General features: G+C 44.1%; 2 protein-coding genes across 5 annotated transcripts in view; one reads left to right on the top strand and one right to left on the bottom strand.

Moving 5' to 3' along the window:
• Positions 1-11,194, top strand: part of FAT2 (FAT atypical cadherin 2) — a 52,389-nt gene extending 41,195 nt beyond the window's left edge. The window contains exons 20-23 of the mRNA XM_006906428.1: positions 3,464-3,905; positions 5,922-6,075; positions 7,709-8,163; positions 9,233-11,194. Coding sequence (XP_006906490.1) covers positions 3,464-3,905; positions 5,922-6,075; positions 7,709-8,163; positions 9,233-9,765 — 1,584 coding nt within the window. The 3' untranslated portion in view covers positions 9,766-11,194. The remainder of the gene's footprint in view (positions 1-3,463; positions 3,906-5,921; positions 6,076-7,708; positions 8,164-9,232) is intronic.
• Positions 1-20,972, bottom strand: part of SLC36A1 (solute carrier family 36 member 1) — a 245,499-nt gene that overhangs the window by 181,842 nt on the left and 42,685 nt on the right. The window contains exon 11 of one of the 4 annotated variants that reach the window (XM_015585244.2): positions 3,435-3,565. The exons of 2 other annotated variants lie outside the window; for them this stretch is intronic. In XM_015585244.2, the coding sequence (XP_015440730.1) occupies positions 3,564-3,565 (2 nt within the window). In that variant the 3' untranslated portion in view covers positions 3,435-3,563. Of the gene's footprint in view, positions 1-3,434; positions 3,566-17,744; positions 18,409-20,972 lie in introns of those variants that run through there. One more of the 4 variants, XM_015585243.2, reaches the window with a different exon arrangement.

Genomic DNA, 20,972 nt, shown 5'->3' with positions numbered 1-20,972 from the left:
GTTTTCAGGGATGCTCGGTGTGACTACCAGGTCAGAATACAAGACTGTCCAGTCATGATGGCCAAAGCCATTCTATTTAAAGACATATGTCCAAGTACAACAATAGAGGTTAGTCTATTCTGTGGGATAAGAGAGAATCTCTAAAGATAGAAAGAAATGGGTAAAGCCACCTACCCCTGGTGCTTTTATTACTTTTGCTTCCAAAGAGGGGGAGGCAGGCTACCATAGGAGTGCTCAAGGTGACAAACTCTGCATTAAGCTACATGGAATTGCATAGAAGAAAAATGAATTTCCTTTCTAAGGGTCTTCCAGTCTTGATTATGCCTTCTGGGTAGTCTCAGTTTACCTTCCTGATTTTAACACCTCTAGCACACATGCCAATCTCCCAGCTTAACAAAAAGAAACAGACTTCGGCAGCTAGTTAGAATTTGATTCATTCAACAAATTTTTACTATGTGACAGGCACTGTTCTGGATGCTTGAGTCTCATAAGTGAATAAGACAAAAATCCCTCCGTGAGCTTTCATGCTACAGGGGTAGATTGACAATAAACATAATAAATCAGAAAGTTATAGTTTGTCCGAACATGATAAGTGCTTTGGGTTAAAAGAAAATTTAAAAAGTTAAGGGGAATCAGGAGTGTGGGGAGTTGGAATTTTAAATAAGGTAATCAGGGAAGGTTTCACTGAGGTGATGATTGAACAATAATTTGAAAGGATGAGGAGTTAGCTATGTAGACATCTAAGGGAATAGCATTCTAGGTAGAAGGATACTAATTGGTAGAAGATCACTTAGCATGTTTAAGGAACAGCTCAGACATCTATATGGCATGAGTGAAGTGAGCAAGGGAGACAGTAGTAGTAAGAGTTGAGGTCAGAGATATAATGGGACTAAGGCATATATCCATCTAATAAAGGTCTCATAGGCCATTTAAGGACTTTGGCTTTTATTCTGAGCAATATAGATGACATTCGAAGGTTCCAAGTAAAGATTTAATAAGATTTAATATATGCAAAAGGGTCCTCATGGCTAATGTGTTAAGAACAGACCTTAGAGGAACAAAGATAGAAGTAGAGAGACCCAGCCAAAAAGCAATAATTCAAGTGAGAGATATCAGTGGTTTAGATAAGGGTAATGACAGTGGAACTTGGAAGAAGAGGTCAGATTCTGGACAGATTTTGATGGTAAAGCCAACAAAATTTCCTGATGAATTGCATGAGGGCTGGGAGAGAAAGCAAGGAGTAAGATTTCAGCCTGAGCAACTAGAAAGGATGGAGTTGCCACCAACAGACCTGGAGAAGGATATGGATAGAACAGGTTTGGAAGGAAGATTAGAAGTTCAGTTTTGGACATGTAAGTTTGAAATACCCATTAGTTCTCCAAGTGCTGCTGGATAAACAAGTCTAGTGTTTGTAAGAAAGGTCTAGGCTAGAGATGAAGAACACCAAGGAGTGTAGATTTAAAAGACAGTAGACCATGCATTCCTCCTTGAGACACTCTAACACTGAGATGTCGGGGAAAGAGGAGGATCCAACTTAAAAGGAACAATCAATGATGGTGAAGGAAAGCCAAGAGAGAACTGTATCTGGAAAGGCAAGTGAAGAACATGACTCGAGATGGAAAGAGTAAGTGATCAACTGGGCGACATGCTGCTGAGAGGTCAAATAAGATGAGAAGTGATATTAATCATTAGATTTGGCAACACAGAGGTAACTGAATACCCTGACACCAGTGGTGTCAGTGTTGTGGTGGGCAGGGGTGGAATTCTGCTGCAAAGGGGAACAAAGAAAAAAAAGTGATATTTGGTAAGAAAAGTGGGTTCAAATCAACTTAAAAAAAGATTAGAACAATAATGTTTGTATGACAATTGTTGGGATGATCCAGCAGAGAATGAACAAAGATGTAGGAAAGAGAAAGGAGTCAGTGGAACCTTGTCCTTGAGGAAGTAAGGGGTGTGGGACCTAGTACCTGAGTGGAGAGATTGCCTTTCACCAAGATGACCGTGAGTGTGCCTGCAAGTTCCCATCTGATTGCTGAGATTGAGGAAGGAGAGGGAAGCAATAGGGGTCTGAAGAGAGAGAAATTGTAAAAATAGTTATCTGGGAGAGTGAATGGACTGAGGAAGATAGTACAATTGTCGAGCAGCATGAAGGGCTCATTTGAGACTCATGCACATGGAATTAAAGAGAGGACAATATGCGAGGCTGTGTGTTTCTCTCTAGCCATGTTCAGCTCCATCGTGTTCATACGAAGCAGGGGGAGAGTTGGGTTTTACCAGATTTGTGGGTTTTCCAAGTAAGTTCTACCAAGTAAGAGGGGGATAGAAATTTGGCTACGAAATTTAAGCTGGATAAGGAGAGGAGTGAGGACATTGCCGAGGAGGTGAGAGACAGTGAAAAGATGGTGGGATCAATGAATTTGTGGTCCTGGGCAAGTCGATGGAGTGATTTAAAGACAACGTTTGGAGTTGTACTTATTTTTGTCATTCTCTTTTCTTAATGGCAAATTATACTGTAATTTTACTTACCATATAACAGTAAATTTCCTTTTAAAGTAAATAACAGTATAGGTAATATTGAACGAGGGCAAAAATCAGAAAGGTGGTGCACAAAAGCCTAACTTCTAAAAAACACTGGGTTGGATCTTCAAATTTCACCCAGAGAAAGCTCTACCCAACCCAGAGTCACCAGAAAAATATTTGACCACAAGTAGTCCTATTTCTTGGGGTGAAGTGAACTAAAATGTTTTAACTCAGTGGTTCTCAGACTTCTTGACTTAAGGACTTTTTACTCTCTTAAAAATGATTGAAAATCCCAAGGAAGTTTTATTTATATGGGTTCTAGCTAACGATATTTTCAGTACTAGAAAAGAAAACTGACAAATATCAAAATCTTTATTTGTTAATCCATTAAAAAATAAGAAGAAACCATTACATGTTAACATAAATAACACATTTTTATGAAAAATAATCACGTTTTCCAAAATCAAGAGAGGCATTGTTTTACATTTTTGTAAATCTCTCTTACGTCTGGCTGAATAGAAGACAGCTGGTTTTTCATATCTACTTTTGCCTTCATCTGCTGAACTGTTGAATAAGGGAATGGGAGAGGGAGGTTTTTGGTATGCTTGAAGGCCCATGTTCAGGAATGTAGAACACTAGAGAGTCCTGTGAAGAAGAATCCAAAAGACAGCAAAGCATCTCTGGGCCCGTTTCATCATCTGTAAAATGGAGATGTCATCCCATGGAGTATGGAGGGGGCCAAATAAGACCACAGACAGAAAAGTACTTTGAAGGCTTTTATGCTCTACAAACACGATGTCTAAAACAGCCTTGAAAATCACCAAACACTACACCTCCCACCCATGAAAATATAACTAATATTCTTTGCACTGGCAGCTTGTTAGCAGAGCTTTTTATAAGGGCTTCTTGGCTTTGCTGATGGTCCTGTGGGTTTTCTTTGCAGCTGGTCGATGGAGTGCTCCAACTGGAATACCGTTGCCCAGGTGGTTTCTATGGAACTCTTTCCTCCTGGCTCCACATGAATGACCAAGAGTGGCACTCCATTCTAGTGAAGGAGACAGACACTTCCATTCACCTGTTGGTTGACAGCACAGGCAACGACTCCCTTGTGCTCCCAGAGAACTGCCGGGGTCTGAGGCCTAAAAGAGACCTCTTTCTGGGTGGCCTTGTCCTCCTGCATTCTCTCCCAAATGTCTCCCAGGGCTTTGAAGGCTGCCTGGATGCGGTCACGATCAACGGAGAGGAACTGGAACTGCTAGCCCAGGGCAAGAAGGTGGCAGGCTTGCTAGAGAGGCAGGCCCTCACCCAGTGTTGTTTCCACAGCGATGACTGCAGCCGGAACCCATGTCTCAATGGTGGGAAATGCTCCCAGTCCCATGGGAAAGGTAAGGGCTAGGGGGTGACACCAAGGTTTATCCCAGGAGGCTCTTCAGAGGACTATGACATGTTGGACTAGCAATCATATATCACTATAGAGTTTACAAAGCATATTCTATCAACACAGCCCCATGGGGGTGGGGGAGGGAGAGAAGAGAGCCATTAACAGCTCCATTTCACAGCTCAGGAAACTGCCAGGCTATGTAAGGGAAGCCCAGAGAGGTAAAGGAACTTGCTCGAGGTCACATGGCAGTTAAGTGAGAGGGGTATGTTCGGGGTCCAAATCTCAGTGAAGCAATCTGCCTCCTGATTCCAAATGTCCCTCTCTTTTCTTTACTTCTGGGTGAATACAGGTTGGGATCTGCTAGGTCTATACTGGGAGAAGCCAGGAGTCTTCATTCTTCCCCAATAAGAACTTCCTTTCTACTTTTTTTTTGGATTGGGGAAAGGCACAAATGGGGACCTCTGGTGTAGAAGTTTGCATTCATCACACATCTTAGTATCATCATTGGTCTGTGAAAAGTTTCTCTTTCTTATTCCTCTTTAATTTATGTTCTGCTGCCATCCTTCTTCCCTAACCCATAGGTTAACATTTAGAGTTTTTAAATGAGTTCTTGCAAAACATATATGACTGTTTTTCACATGCTTCGACTTCTAATTTGTATAAGTGATATATAATCTTTTACACTTCTCTGTCCATGCTGTCACAAGCAATTCTAATTCATTGTTTTTAACTGTGGCTCAATACTCTAAGGTGTGCTTGTATGTACATCATTCCTCTCCACTCTCTCAGCAATGGAAACGCTAGTGGCTTCAAAGTCCCATCCCTCACAACAAAGCTGCAGTGAGCACTCTCATATATGTCTTCTTATATATGCACCTGTGTGAGAACTGCACATGCGTGCACACACACACACACACACACACAGGCACACACGGAGGGAATTCACATACCCAGAGTATGCAAATAATTATTTTGACTAAATAGGGTCAAACTGCCCTCCAGCATGGCCGCAGCAGTCTATACTTCCACCAGCAGTTTATGAGGTTCCTGCATCCCAGTCAACAGTTGTCATTATCCCATTTTCTAATCTTTGTCTGGCTAATAGCACTGTCATTTCCACCTGCAAAATATCCAAGGAGTCCATTACTTCTCTCTGTCCCCGCTGCCATCGCTGATTCAAGCCCCTGTCATCTCACACCTTTTCTACTACACCAGCTACCTCCCTTCTCCTGCTTCTTACCCTCCACCTGCACCTTCTCAGAGGGGCACCAGAGTGATCTTTATATAATGCAGATCTGAGTACATCACTTTCCTGCTTGGAACTTTGCAGTGGCTTCCGCCAGCTGTTTGGACTGAGTCCCAATGCCCTGGTCCCTCGCATCCCCGAGCCCTGCATCTCCCACTCCCCTCTTTTCAGCAGGCTCCCCAACCCTGGCATCTTCTTAGTTCATGGGACTTGTCACACCCTCTCCTCCAAGCCTTGGTATACATTCTTCTCTGCCTGAAATGCTTCCTCTTGGCCCTTCTATCTTTTTTCCTGGTTACTTTTTACTCATCTTTCCAGTCTCAACTGAAATATCACCTCCTCCAGGAAACCTCTCCCAACACTTCTCATCAATAAAACTAATTTTTATGATTATTACTAATATACTGATATTATATATCTGTCTAGGTTTGAATCCCAACTTTGCCATTTACTGGCTATATTACTATGAGCAAATGTCATACATTCTCTGTGCCTCATCTCCTCACCTGCCATGAAATTGTATCTGTCCCTTGATGAGGATGAAAACAGTAACCAACCTCAGAGTGGTCATGAGGATCAAATGAGCTCATCCATGAAGGTTCCTGGAACAGTGACTAGCACTGAATAAGTCTAGGATTTACTGGCACTCAGTAAATAAGTGTGAACACATGTATCTGCAAATACCCTGAGGTCTCCCTTCATCCTGGAGGGCCTCTCAGCCTGGGCTGCCTGACTGCTAGGCCAATATGCTCTCTCCTCCCTTCTCTTCTCCAGGCTATGTCTGCAAGTGCCCCCCACAGTTCTCTGGGGAGCACTGTGAACAAAGAAGGGGGAACTGCACTTTGACACCCTGCCTGGAAGGTGGAACTTGCATCTCCTCCCCTGAAGGAACATCCTGTAAATGCCCTCACCCTTACACAGGAGACAGGTAAATACAGGAGAATCCACTTGACATTGGCTCCTTACTCTGGGTTTGACACCATTAGGGAATGACCTCTGCACTCTGACCCCTAAAGAGGCCAATGGGAGGCAAGGGGCTGAGTGCTCTGAGACCTGGCTTCTCAGCCTTTTCCATGTGTCAAGGCTTCTTCCTCCCACCACTTGCATTAGAACACTCTGGGAGAGGGAGGTGCTTCTTAGTAAACCAGATTTCTCAAGCCCTATTCTGAATCTACCAAGTCAGATTCCCCAGGCTAGGGCCTAGGAATCTGCTTCTAACCAACTCCTCAGGTGGTTCTGATCTTGGTTAAAGTCAGAAAATAGCTAAAGTTCTTATTCTCTTACTCTGCACTCTGACCTCCCAGAAAGCAACCTGGAGATGATGACCGCTTGGTACAGGCACTGATGTGGGTCTTGAATCCCACTGCAAGCTACCTGTGCCTCATATTATGCTGGTCTGGTGGTGGGCGGGAGTTGCAAGTTTGAGGCGAATCATCTCTTGAACTCTAAATGTTGAGGAGCTTTGACAATTACCTGGTTTTATGGCTCTCCAACCTGCAAGCCTTTAAAAAATCATGAGGGAGACTGGTGAAAAATATATAGATTCCTAAACCAACTAACTGGGAATCTCCAAGGAATGAGGCCTGGGATTCTCTTTTTTTACAAGCTCCCAAGGGAGCCTCTTGCTATCAGTATGTGCATGAGAGAGTCAACAATATAGTCCACCCACTCATTTTACAGGTGGGGAAACTGAGGCCCAGAGATGGAAAGGGCTTACCCAAGATTCCCCTGTGTTTATGACCCAAGCCCTTTCTCTCCACAACTGGCATTTCCGGCCTCACTGCACCAACTGCTCTGCAGTATGCAATGCTCTCCATTCAGTAGATGTGTTGGGAAGACACTTCCTGGCTAAAACAGTGTTTGCATTTTAAAAGAGGAACTTGGGGAGGACAACGTTAAACCCCAAAGGACAAACTATTGGTGGTGAAATTTCAGACACTGGGAGATGTTTTAGACTCTAGTGGGATGGAGAGAGCTTTTCCCAAAATCTTTTCAAAAGTGGATAAAGCTGGCCATAGAAGTATCCTAAGAGCCTTACGCCATGGGACACTAAGCTGAAGGTCACCTGAGAGGTCATAGGGTTCTAGGTGCTCTCTGAGAAATCTGCTCTATGTAAAGTCTGTGCAGGGCTATGCTGGGTTCCTGTGACCTGCTGGTGATGCCCAGTCGCCATTGCTGGGTACTGCTGACTTGTATCTGGATCCCTGACATTATTTCTAGAGGACAGCTGGGTATGTTGGCTGCCTCTATCACTGTATATGCATTGGTACAGAGTATTGGTACAGAGTATATCCACTGCCTAGATCTCATGGGTGGAAATAATTGACAGGCTCAGAGCCCAGATCCACATGGTCATGAATGAGGGTGTAGCTGAGTCCTATACCTTACTGGTAGAGGATGGAAAGTTCTGAGGTTGATGTGTTTGATAATTTTTTTTTCTGGTGAAAATTGGAGAGGGCAGGCTTGAGTATAGGGGCCTCCATCCCATATATCTTTGTAGGGGGCACATGGAAAGGGCAATGTAGGAACTCTGCCCCCTGCCTACTTCTCTGTCTCTGCAGGTGTGAAAAGGAGGCAAGGGGCTGTGCAGAAGGACAGTGCCTAGTCACCCCTGAGATCAAAAGGGGGGACTGGGGACAGCAGGAAATTCTGTTCGTCATAGTGGCCCTACTGTTCACCGTTGTCTGCACTGTTGGGCTTCTCTTCTACTGCCGCCGTTGCAAGTCTCACAAGCCTGTGGCCATGGAAGACCCAGACCTCTTGGCCAGAAGCATTGGTGTTGACACCCAAGCTACGCCTGTCATTGAGCTCAACCCCCTGAGCACCGGCTCCTGCAACAACTTGAACCAACTGGAGCCCAGCAAGACCTCAGTTCCAAATGAACTCATCACTTTTGGACCCAGCTCTAAGCAGCCAATGGTTTGCAGTGTGTCTCCCAGACTCCCACCAGCTGCAGTCTCTTCCCGCTCTGACAACGAGCCCATCATTAAGAGGACCTGGTCAGGAGAGGAAATGGGTCAGTACAGCCAGAGGCCCTTAGCCTTGGGGACTGATGGAAAGGGGTGGTAGAATTACGTACTTCATTATCTGAGGCATAAGGGATTTTGGCCACCATTCAGTCTAATCCCTTGATATGGGATGTAAAGGGATATGTTCAAGGTCATGGTGCACTAGTGGACTAGAATAGTTGTCACATCTCTGGACTCAGAGGCTGTGGCTCATTCCACTGCATCCAGATTCCAGGGCACCCATAGGCTTGATGTCCATGGCAGAAACCTATATAACCTGGACAGAGGTGGGTGGGACCCCTGGGGTGAAAGGGGGGCTTCTGTACATCTGTGTTCTTCTGGGAAGGGAAAGAAAATCAATAGTCCAAGCTTCCAGTTGCCCAGCCTGGAGGTAGAGCAACCTTGGGCCAGACCTGGCCGGCTGAGAGGAGAGACATTCCTCCCCACCCCCCACCCCACCTCTCATCTTTGGCATTTTATATTTTCTGGCTTATTCACCAATAGTTAAAACAGGTATTTTTTCACTAACTTTTTGCCGATAGGGTAGTTGGGGCCCATAAAAGCACAATGACTTGTTCTAACTCACCCAACTATTCAGTAGCAGGGACACAGCTGGGACCAAGGACACCTGGTCTCCAATCTTCCGAGACACATGTCATGCAATTACCCTCTGTGATACATGCCATCACACCTACTCAAACTGTGTGTCTGTTTACTTCAATTAAGGAGACGAAACCCACCAATGAGACTTAGGATGGAGTTACTGTCTCCAGCACTGGGGGTGGGCTGCATGGAGCCATCCATATTCTCTCCTCGTTCATGGACCCTTCTGTCAGTGGCACAGTTTGCAAGACGGGCTGGCTTTGGGTTAAACTTCGGGCCTTAAACTTGGCCTCACTGGATTTCTAGCTATCAACGTAGGCTGCCAGAGACCCCACACATAGACGGGCCACATACCCACCCACTCCTTGGACTCTCTCTACCACATGCTAAGTTATATATAGTAGATATATCAGGTCAGCTGGAAACTTCATCAGAGAAATTCAAAGCTCACCCTATCTTGCTGTTCTCTTTCAGTGTACCCAGGCAGAGCCACAGTCTGGCCCCCTACGCATTCCAGGAAGGAATATTGGGAGTACCCTCACTCTGAAGTGACCCCAGGCCCTCTGCCGCCCTCGCCTCACCACCATCAGACCCCAGCTGTGATGCCTGAACCCGCTGGCCTATATGAGGGATTTCCCTTCCCACTGGAGCTGGAAAACAAGCGGGCACCCCTCCCACCCCGTTATAGCAACCAGAACCTGGAAGATCTGATGCCCCCGCGGCCCCCGAGTCCCCATGAGCGCCTGCTAGCTCCTTGTCTCAATGAGTACACAGCCATTAGCTACTACCACTCACAGTTCCGGCAGGGAGGGGGAGGGCCCTGCATGGCAGACGGGGGCTACAAGGGGGTGAGGATGCGCCTCAGCCGGGCCGGGCCCTCTTATGCCGACTGCGAGGTGGGGGTTGGGCTTCCCACAGGCCAGGGCCAGCCCCAGGCACCCCCCAACTATGAGGGCTCTGACATGGTGGAGAGTGATTATGGGAGCTGTGAGGAGGTCATGTTCTAGCTGTACTCAGAGGAAGGCAGGTGGCAGGCCAAGGACTTGGCCCCTTCCTCCTGTCTTGTAAGGAGTGAGTAGAGCATGGCTGGGAAAGTGGGAGGGAAGCTCCCATACCTTGAAATGTGCTCTTCCAGACCCTCAGCTAGTCCCTGAGGATAGAGGGAAGCTAAGGGTAGAGCTCCAAAAACAGCACAACGCCTCCAGCAGAAAGGGGATACACAGAGCAGTTACTCTGGAAAACCAGGAAACACTGACTCCTGGTGTGGGCAAGAGAGAGTCTGTCTCATTGATTTGCCATCTCTCAGTCCCTAGGGAGGCAGAGCCTGAACTACTGGGTCAGCTCTGTCAGGGTACATTCTTACACCTGCCCACAGCTCCATTCTGGAGGCAGAGGCAGGTTCATGCCTCACGGGCTACCATTACACCCGCTATACAGGTGAGGTCCCAGGGTCGCTGACCCTGAAGGGCCACAGGGTGTCCTAGGGGTTGAGGGGTGAGCAGCAGGTGAGCAGTTACCAGAAGGAACCTGTGCACCCTGCTTCATTCATACATCCACTGAAGCATCTGCTCTTTGTCAGGCACTGTGCTAGGCATCGGGGATACGATGATGAATGAAGGTGACAAGGGCACCTAAGAAGCACCATTTGGCCTCAGATTCCAACCAAGCAGTTTGCTCTGCCTCTTTAAGTCACGTGACTTTCCACCAGTCAGGGCCAGCAGGGTTTGTGCCGCCTGGACCTCTTTGTTAAAGAATTCAGACCTCATGGAACTCTTGGTTCCTCATCCCAAACTTCTCAAGCACTTTGGGCCAAAGGCAAGAAGGACACAATTCTTCATTTTTAAAATTATTAGGCACTTTTCAACCTTGCTGTCTGGATGAATTGCCCCAAAGGGATTTTTCTTCCCTAGACACAAGGAACTCAGAATGTCCATTCAGGGCCGGGTGGAGGCAGGGAGCTGGACAGCAGAGTGTCCCAACTGGACACCTTGCCCTTGCCTGTCCCTCTATCTCAGATGCCTGTCAGTATAAGTGTTACCTGCAGTGACTCAACCCTATGCATGGAGGGTCAGTGTGGGCACATGTCTGCACATGTGTGCACCCATGTATAGTACATGTATACACATGTGTAGACTATATGTAGCCAGGAGTGGCAGGGACCAGAGAATTCTGGTAGCCTTGCCATTCCCTCCCTCTCTCTCCGGTCCATTGCCTTTTCATGTGTTGTTTCTGGAGACAAAAGTCAAAAAGAAGAGCAACAGACTCTCACCCACAAGGTTGCTGCTTACAGCGAGAGGGAGCTGTGTGGGTGAGAGTGCGTTTGTGTGTGTAGTTCGTGGCTGTGCGTGCGATTGTGAGCGTGAATGACGGGGTGCATGGTTTCATTGGTCATTTGGTTTTTTTTTTTTTAACAATAAAGTATCTTTTTTACTGTTACTTTCTGTGTCACTTACCCTCTTTGTGGTTGGGTCAGGGGAAAGGCACAAGGCTCCAGAGACCCTTCCAAGCCAAGGTTCATAGGATTGGGGGCTGGAAGGGACCCTCAAAGTAATCAAGCACCACGATCCCAAAATCTAGCACAGTGGCTAAAATACAAATCTCTGAACCCTACCTCAGACATACAAAATCCCCCCGGAGTGGGGCCCAGGACACTATTTGAAAAAAATGTCTCCAATTCTGATACAACTGTCTACAGTTAGCGAACAAGTCTGCTAACCAGCAGGTTAGTGAAAGGCCCAGGATAAGACTTCAGGACTGCTGATCCCAACTACCATCCTCTACACCAGGGGTCCCCAACCCATGGGCCACAGACCAGTACCGGTCCATGGCCTGTTAAGAACCAGGCTGCACAGCAGAAGGTGAGTGGTGGGTAAGCGAGCAAAGCTTCATCTGTATTTGCAGCCGCTCCCCAGCACTCAGCTCCTCCTCAGATCATCAGGAATAAGACTTCAGGACTGCTGATCCCAACTACCATCCTCTACACCAGGGGTCCCCAACCCATGGGCCACAGACCAGTACCGGTCCATGGCCTGTTAAGAACCAGGCTGCACAGCAGAAGGTGAGTGGTGGGTAAGCGAGCAAAGCTTCATCTGTATTTGCAGCCGCTCCCCAGCACTCAGCTCCTCCTCAGATCATTAGGCATTAGATTCTCATAGGAGCCTCGGTCTCTGGTGACAAAAAGGTTGGAGACTGCTGTTCTACACCACAAGACACTAGTCAGGGGGAGGGAACTTACTGTAATGTGTCTTGGGAAGCCAGCACAACCTGACACCCTGAGTGTGGCTGCTGAGGCCGGGCTAGATGTGAACATCACTGGGCAACCATGGTCTGTGCAGGCAACACCAAGACTGGAAAGCCCAGTTCCTACCCTCGAGCTGCCACTGCAGGTGAACAGAGAAGGCACATTTGTGGGAGGCACCACAGCAGACTGTAGCTCAGGAGTCAGACGGGCTCAGTTCCAGACCCGCTCTGCCACACACTAAGTCAGGTAGGTAGACTTAGCCTCTCATTTTTTTGTAAAATGAAAATAGTAAATAATAGCTACCTCATTATACTGTCAGACTGTAGCTCAGGAGTCAGACGGGCTCAGTTCTAGATCCGCTCTGCCACACACTGAGTCAGGTAGGTATGACTTAGCCTCTCATTTTTTTGTAAAATGAAGATAGTAAATAATAGCTACCTCATAATACTATTCCAAGGAATAGCAGCATAAACAATAAATGGTGATTATTATGATAGGAAATAATACACAGGTAGTATACAGGTAGAATTAACTTATCAGAACTGTGCAGGAAATCACAAGTAATCTAGTCGAATGTTGCCCAAATTTCTATTGTTGTGCTGACCACTTTAACAATTTTTGCCCTCAGAGAATATCACCTATATACTATCATTTACTTAACATTTTTCTTTCATTGTATTTAGATTTTTAAAAATGTTTTATTCACCTTAAAATGATCATATCCATAAACTAAAGGATTTGAAAGTCACTGTTTCTTCTAGCACACATGAAAATACGTAACCATTCAGGTTAAAACAAATGACTGTCCTGGGACCCCCTAAATCATCTTCAAGAAACACGCATCTAGTCCATCTCCATTCCTGATGTTCCTCACCGAGGCCCACAGAAGAGGAGGGGTTTGTCAAAGGTCCCACAAGTTCCCATCACAGAGATGAGACCCACATTCAAGTCCAATACCCAGAGTAGGGATCTGCCTACAACACCACTTGCTCTCCTTCTGGATCGTGGAGCCTCTCTCCACCCAGCCCACCTCTCCACCCACCAGGCCTCTCCTTCCCCTTGTCTTCCAGAGCCTGCACCTTCATGGACCAGCCACCAGAGGACTCCCTGGGATCAAGACCCAGCCTACTGAGCTGGGGAAGACATGATTTTCAGGGAAATCCTCCCACGTCAAGCCACAATGATGCTCCAAACATCCTGAGTCTGACTCAGCAGAACAGTTGCAGAGAAAGGCAGACCCGGGTCTCTTGATTTCCAGGCTGGGCATTTTTACATTTCACCGCCATCATCCTTACTACCACTAGCACCACTTACTGGCACTTGTTTTATGTCAGGCACTATGCAAGCACTTGGCATGTCTTGTCTTATTCAGTCCTCACAAAAACCCCACGAGGTAAGTACTATCATTTCCATTTACAAATGGAGGCACAGAGGCACACAGAAATTAAGTAGCTTGTAACTTATGTTGGTAACCTAAAGTGAAGTCACCAAATTGATGAGTAACGAGGTCAGGATTCAATCTAGAGCTGCCTGACTCCAGATCTATACCTTACATTTGGGTTCATGAAACAAATCATAATTATATAGATATCAGAAGATTGAGGAGCAGTATCAAGGAAGACTGAGAGGGCTTAGTCTAAATGTTCCAACTGAATTCTAAGGCCAAGAACGTCACTGTAATTCTAGGTGTATTTAACAGCTGGAGTGTCTACATGTGGGGAGGTGGAGTCTACTCAAAGCCAGGTTCAACTCCAGCCCACTCCTGTAATCCTGGTTCCAGTTCTGAGACTGGACCTTAAAAGCCACATGGCAAACTAGAGCATTGCTAATGAAGGACAGCCAGGAAGGGGGTGTTGAGGGGCAGGACTTACAACCACGTCCTATGAGGAAGGCAGCTGGAATTTACCAGGACAATCAGCAAAGGAAATGCAAAACTGCTTCTTCAGGTGGCAGTGGAGTGACGGCGGGCCTGCACAACTGCGTCATCATCACATAAGGGTTTTCAAGGCCTTATACGGAAGGCAAGTGTACCTTCCAGAAACCAGAGCAGTGCTCTGAAGGGAGACCCATGAGGTCTTGGCGAGAGAACTGAAGCCAGAACCTCGACAAATGAGTATCCGGGGAGGAAGACGGCAGAGCAAAGGCCGAGGGAGGAAAACCACCCTTTTTCAGATGAAGATTGTGGAGATTCTCAAAGATAGAGGGCGGGGGAAGATATAGTACATAAAGTTTTGAGGTATGAGTGACTTGCCCAGGGCCCACAGGTAGTTCAGTAGAGAACGGCTAATTCATCTTCTTTATACCAAATGATGAACTGGTAAAACACCAACCTGTGAGGGCACCAGCCCAGGAGCTGAACAATAGCCCACACTTCAGTATCTAAGGATAGACTTTGGAAGTCCTCCAACAGTCTCTGCCAGCTCCGTGTTGAGGAGAGGCACAGACTGTCTCACTTAATGAAGAACAAAAACTTTCTCAGGTACCAACCTGGGAAAAAGACAGCTTTAGAATTTTCTCAAGCTTCCTTAACAAATCTACAGAGTCCAACCAAGGAAAGTACTCAGACTGGTAGAAAACTCAAAATATATGGATGTCAACTCCTTACAGGCCAGACGCCACTCCCTACTGAAGGAAACTATGCTGAATTTGGTAACCAACCAATTCCAGATATGTGATTAGCCCCATAGACAGGCAATGGGAGATAATCTGATCTGATCAATGCCTCAAGCAGCTCATGATCTTGGGAAAGGAGCCAAGTAGTCACATCTTTCTAGCCTAAGTAGAGACAAGTTAACCAGAGAACGACGTTATGATATTTCTGGGGAGGAGCCACAGATAATGACTGATGCAGCCAGGGAAGGTTCTAGAGAGGAGCAGCCATCTGAGCTGTTCTTAAAGTTGAACTTCAGATATAGCACTGAGAGTAGGCAAAGAGAACAGCCTAAAGTGAAGGCCTAAATGTTTTGAGTATTTGGGTCATGGTGGTATTTCTGATGGGCTGGGTTGGAATGGACTTCGGTGCCCAGACTGGGCCTGGCACTATACTGTGTGCCCTGAAGGATGTGAGGGGAGGAGTGACAGAATCAGTAGCAGCGAAGCAGATCTCAGGGTCAAAGACATAAGGTTTGGAGTCAGGCAGACCCGGCTCCACCACTTAGAAAACATGTGATCTTGGGCAAGTTATTTACCTTTTTATGTCTCAGTTTGCAAAGTGGAGGTATTACTCATACCTTCCTTCATGGGATCTGAGTACTAAAGGAGATAATATAGGTAAAGTGCTTATCATGGTCGGCACAGCAAATGTTCAAAAGATGTTAGAAATTTCATCATTACTATTAAAAACGCAAATCTTTTTTTAATAGTTGTGACCACACACTTACCTTTGTTCCATGGCAAAGACAAAAAGGAAATCCCTTCAGCTAGGGTTAGGCAGGGGTTAAATGTATTAAGACAGTGGTTCTCAAGGAAAATAGGGGTGGGGGGAGAGCGATTTCCACACCCCACCTCTACCCCTATACACAAGGGGACTTTTGGCAACATCTGGAGACATTTTTAGTTGTCACAACTGGTAGGGTGCAACTGACATCTAGTGTGTAGAGGCCAGGGGTGCTGCTAAACATCCTATGGTGTGCAGGACAGTCCCAAAGAATTAAACAGCCCCAAAACGTCCATATACCAAGACTGAGAAACCCATGTTTGTGTCTTAAGGAAACAAATACGGCCTTTGTGTAGCCCCACAGCAGCTGGGAACCTGGCTTGAGACAAAAGTACACTTAACTGCCAAGAATAGCAGTTATGGCAGATGGTCTTGCTCATTTATAAAAAGACACCATTCTGGATTCTACATTTGTCAGAGTAAATATCAGGATTAGTAAAATACAAAAGAAAATCCAACAATATATAAAAATAATAATATACCATGACCAAGTAGGTAGGACTTATTTCAGGTAAGCTAGGTTGAGTCAATATTCAAAAATCAATCAATGTAATCCACCCTATCAACAGATGAAGAAAAAAAATTTTATGATCTTATTAATTGATGCTGAAAAAGCTTTTGACAAAATTCCATATCCATTCATAATTTTTAAAAAACTCTCAGTATAGGAATAGAAGAGAACTTCGATGAAACTCCTACAGCATACATCATATTTAAAAGTGAAAGACTTAATGCTTTCCCTGTAAGAACAGGGACAAGGCTAGTATGTTCATTCTTTTTAAAGATAGTACCAGACATTATAGCCATTGCAATAAGGCAAAAAAAAAAAAAAAAATTATACAGACTGGAAAAGAAGAAATACAACTATTTCTATGTGCAGACAACATGTCTATTTACATAGAAAATCCCAAGAAATCTAACCAAAAACTCATAGAATAATTATTAAGTGAGTGCAGAAGGGTCATAAGATACAACATTAACACTCAAAAATCAATATCTATGCAGTACCAATGAACATGTGGAAACTGAAATTAAAAACACATTACCACTTACGTTGCTCCAAAGAAAATTAAATATTTAGGAAGAAATCTAATTAAATATTTACAAGATGATAAAAAATAATGACAACACCAAATGCTAATGAGGATACAGAGAAACTGGATCATCCACACTTTGCTGGTAGAAGTATAAAATGGTACACTCTGGAAAATGGTTTGGAAATTCCTTCTAAAACTAAGAATAGGCTGACCATACAACTCAGCAATCGCACTCTTAGGTGTATCTCAGAGAAATAAAAACTTACTGTCATGCAGAAACTTGTATATGAATATTCACAGCAGCTTTATTTGTATTAGTCAGACCTGGAAACTATGTAAATTTCTTTCAACAGTTACTGGTCAAACATATTATGGAACATCTCTATCATGGAATACAACTCACCAATAAAAAGGAACAAACCATTAGTAAAAAGGAAACAGCTTGGATGATCCTCAAGGAAATTATACCAAAAGAAACCAATCAAAAGGATACATACAGCATAATTCAATTTATATAACATTCGTGAAATAACAGAGATGAATAATAGTGGTTGCTAGGATTTAGGGGTGTGGGAGAGCACAGGGGGTGAGTGTGTCTACAAGCGGGTACATGAAGGAGTCTTGTGATGGTACAGTTAAGCATCTCAATTGTGGTGGAGGAAGCTACATGTGACAAATTGCTTAGAGCTACACACAAACCAATGAGCACATATGTAACTGGAGAAATCTGAATGAGCTCTATAGATTATGCTAATATCAGCTTCTTGGTTTTGATAATGTACTGCAGTTATGCAAGATGTCAACATGGGGGGAGACTTGGGGAAGGGTGCGCTAGATCTTCCTATACATTTCTTTACACATTCCTGTGAATTATAATTACTTCAAAATAAAAAAGCTTAAAAAATTTTTTAAAGACTAAATCTTAAAAGGAGAAAAGTATATGAACAAATACTTCACTAAAGAAGATAGACCAATGGCAAATAGCCCAGGAAAAGATGCAGAACGTCATTAGGCAAATGCAAATTGAAACCACAATGAGGTACCATGACATATCCATTAAGACAACTTAAATCGAAAAGACTACAATATGAAGAATTGGTGAAAATATGGAGCGATTTTTATAAATTGTTGATATGAACCCAAAATAACACGGCCACTTTGGAAAACAGTTTTCCAATTTCTTATAAAGTTAATATATACTTACAATACGACCCCAAAATTCCATTCCTAAGTATTTAAAAAAGAGAATAAAGACATGTATTTACACAAATATCTGTACAGGAATATTTATGGGAGCTTTATTCATAATAGCCAAAAGCTGGAAGCAACCCAAGCATACATCAACTGCTAAATAACTTATGATTCATCCATATAATGGAATATTCAGCAATAAAAAGAAACAAACTACTGATGCATGTAACAACACAGATGAATTAAAAAAGCATTATGCTAAGTGAAAGAAGCCAGACAGAAAGGACTACATACTTAATGGTTCCATTTATATGACATTCTAGAAAAGGCAAAACTAAAGACGGGAAAATCAGATCAGTTGTTGCCAAGGGCGGAGTGGCATGGGGATGGGATTGATTGCAAAGGGCACTAGGGAATTTTCGGGGTCTTGATAGAAGTGCTGGTCAAACGACTGCATGCATTTGTCAAAACTCATCAAACTATACACTTGAAAAAACAGGTAAATTGTATTATATGTAGATTATACCCTAATTTAAAAAATAAAAAGGTAGAAGGAGACCAATGGTTAAGGGTCTAGTAAAGCACACTGATTAAAAACACACAGTTTCTTAGCACACATCTGTAATGGGCTGAGTCTAAGGAAGTCAGCCTACCTAGTAAAACATCCCAGGTGTAGGGTCCAAATTCAGTCCATTGTCACTCAAGTTTTTGCCTCCAGCAGTGCAGTGGGCTTACCTTGAGGGCCCTAGTTAGCCGGAAGGAAGGATTACAGCCACTAAGTATGGACATGAACAGGAATAAAAATGTAAAGAAGTGAACAATCTAAAAGGGTTAAATGCTCTGCACAAAGGAAGTGAGCAAGACACAACTAGAATGAATGAATAATCAAAAAACGAGTAAAACTGATTCTGAGTCTTGGTTTTCTTCAATTCAGCTAATATTTCAGAAAATGTTTCATCAGCCCTTCATGCAGGTACTTTACAACATTCTCTCTAATCCTCACAACAGTCTCTAAAGGTGACCTCCCTTTAGGATGTAACAAAGAGGGGAGGTAGCCAGTGCCTTGGGAAGCACTGGGGTTCTGATACCTCAGGGCTGGCATATATATCCCAGTTCTGCCACTTAACTGGTCAGTGACTTGAAACAGTCACTGAATCCCTCTGACCCCCAGTTCCAGTAATAATATTGATAGTTGAACACACCCCCACCTTCCTCTCTTGGTAAACTGTTATACTTTAATAGTGTTCTTAAGATCTCCACTTTTAAACAAGTTTTCAGTAGTTAACAAAAATTTATCTTCAAATCATCTAAGGGTCAGTCTGATGGTCTTGTTTGTCCTCTTAAATGTGACAAGAATAGAAGGGGAGTTGTCTTTTCCACTGTCCTGAAATAATCTCCCCACTTCAAGAAAGTTGGGTGTTACTTCTCGCATCAGTCAGGGTTCTTCAGAAACAGAATCAATAAGATGGAATTATCCACCTACCCATCCATCCAAGTATACATACATACAACATAAAAAGACAGATACAGAGAGAAGGATTTCAAGGAATTAGTTTATGTGACTGTGGGAGCTGGCAAGTCCAAAGTTCATATAGCAGGCTCGCTGGCAGGTTGGAAACTCTTGGGCAGGAGCTGATGCGGAAGCCTTGAGGCAGAATTTCTTCCTCCTCAGGGAAACCTCAGTTTTGCTCAAAGGCCCTTCAACTGTTTGGATAAGGCCCACTCACATTTTGAGGATAATTTTTTTTTATTTAAAGGCAACTGATTGCAGACTTCAACCACATCTACAAAATACCTTCACAGCAACATCTAGGTTAGTATTCAATTGAATATTGTTATTCAATACTACTGACTAGCCACATTGACATACAAAAGTAACCATCTCCCCTGTCATGTGTGGTCCTCTGATATGCACAGAGAGGGTTGAGAATTCCTACTCAAGTTTTTAAAAGAAGCAGGAACAGACAGGAAAGGCAAGAGAAAAATCACAACCTGGCCTGCTTCTTGGGAACTCTCAATCTCAAAGATGGCTCTACAGTTCACACTATCTCTCCAGATGAGCTTCGTGACACAAACTAGAAACATTTTGACCTAAGATAAAGTAAACGGATCTGAATGACATTTAAAAAAAATAAAAGTGAAAACACAGACACAGACCACAACCTTCAAAAATAAAAAATAAAATTCATTTATTGAAAAGGAAAAGTTTAACACATAATTTGTGTGCAGAACCCAAAATAAGACCTTCTACAAGCTCCTGCATGATCCACATCTCCACACATACCATGTGGGAATATACATTTGAGTAGGCACACAACATATGCAGTACTGTCTGGTTATCAGGACCTACTAGACGGTAGTTTTTCATATTCCTCTTACTCACACATCTACTGACACATTTTACAAGAGTCACATAATGTTATTATTCACTAAAAAAAAAAAAAAAAAAAACAGCTTCCCCACGGCTTATGACAGCTACCCTCCACCCTCATACCACCCCCCGCCCAACTCTGATAACCTCTTATCAGCACCATTTATGCCCCCTGGCCAAAGAATGGCCCAGTGGTACAAAGGACAGGGAAGAAATGCAACAGACTGATGCTGTCAGAGCAAATTGCCTTACAGCTGGCAGGACTAATTGCCTAAAAGTATGGACCGTGATTTCAAAGACAAACCACACCGTCCCCTTTTCCCCTAATGGTCTTGGAGATTTATAATGTACTTTGGAAAATCTACTTATAAGGCAGATTTGGAGCCAATCCCCTAAATACCAAGTCATGCCACTTGTACTTTGTGTCTCCACTGTAAGGAAGCAGCCTCATGTTCTGCCCGAGGCCGATGCTGGGGCCCCGTCTTAACATCTAATCAGCTACGAAATAAAACCCACTGATGCAGACCCCCTTGCTATGAGTAGTGAATAGAGAGAGCTGTAAACAGACATAAATTAAGATTTTGCACTTCCAAAGAACATGAGACTAACACGTAGTGTAAACAGAGATGACATTCTACCATTTCAGAAGGGAGAACTAGAGGGGAAAAAAAGTAAGACAGGAGAACAGAGAGGTGGGGGAGATTTTCCTAACATACCTGTTTGAGATTATCACTTTAAGACAATTGCTAAAATTACAAATTTTACCTTTCATGAGGGCAGAGAGTGAGTAGTGAGCATCAGCCAATAAATTTGGCTGGAGAGGCGAGTGACAGAGAGGGAGAGCATACGCTGTAGGTTCTAAGCTAAGACCTGTCGCACATTCACATATATCTGGCCAGAGTTTGTGCAGATGAAGGGCTCCTAGCAGCTGGACAGCA

Source organism: Pteropus alecto, unplaced genomic scaffold (assembly GCF_000325575.1).
Source record: "Pteropus alecto unplaced genomic scaffold, ASM32557v1 scaffold40, whole genome shotgun sequence".
In the NCBI taxonomy this organism is placed as follows: Eukaryota; Metazoa; Chordata; class Mammalia; order Chiroptera; family Pteropodidae; genus Pteropus; species Pteropus alecto.
The sequence above is the reverse complement of the archived record's forward strand: the minus strand, read 5'-3'. Positions and strand labels throughout refer to the sequence as shown.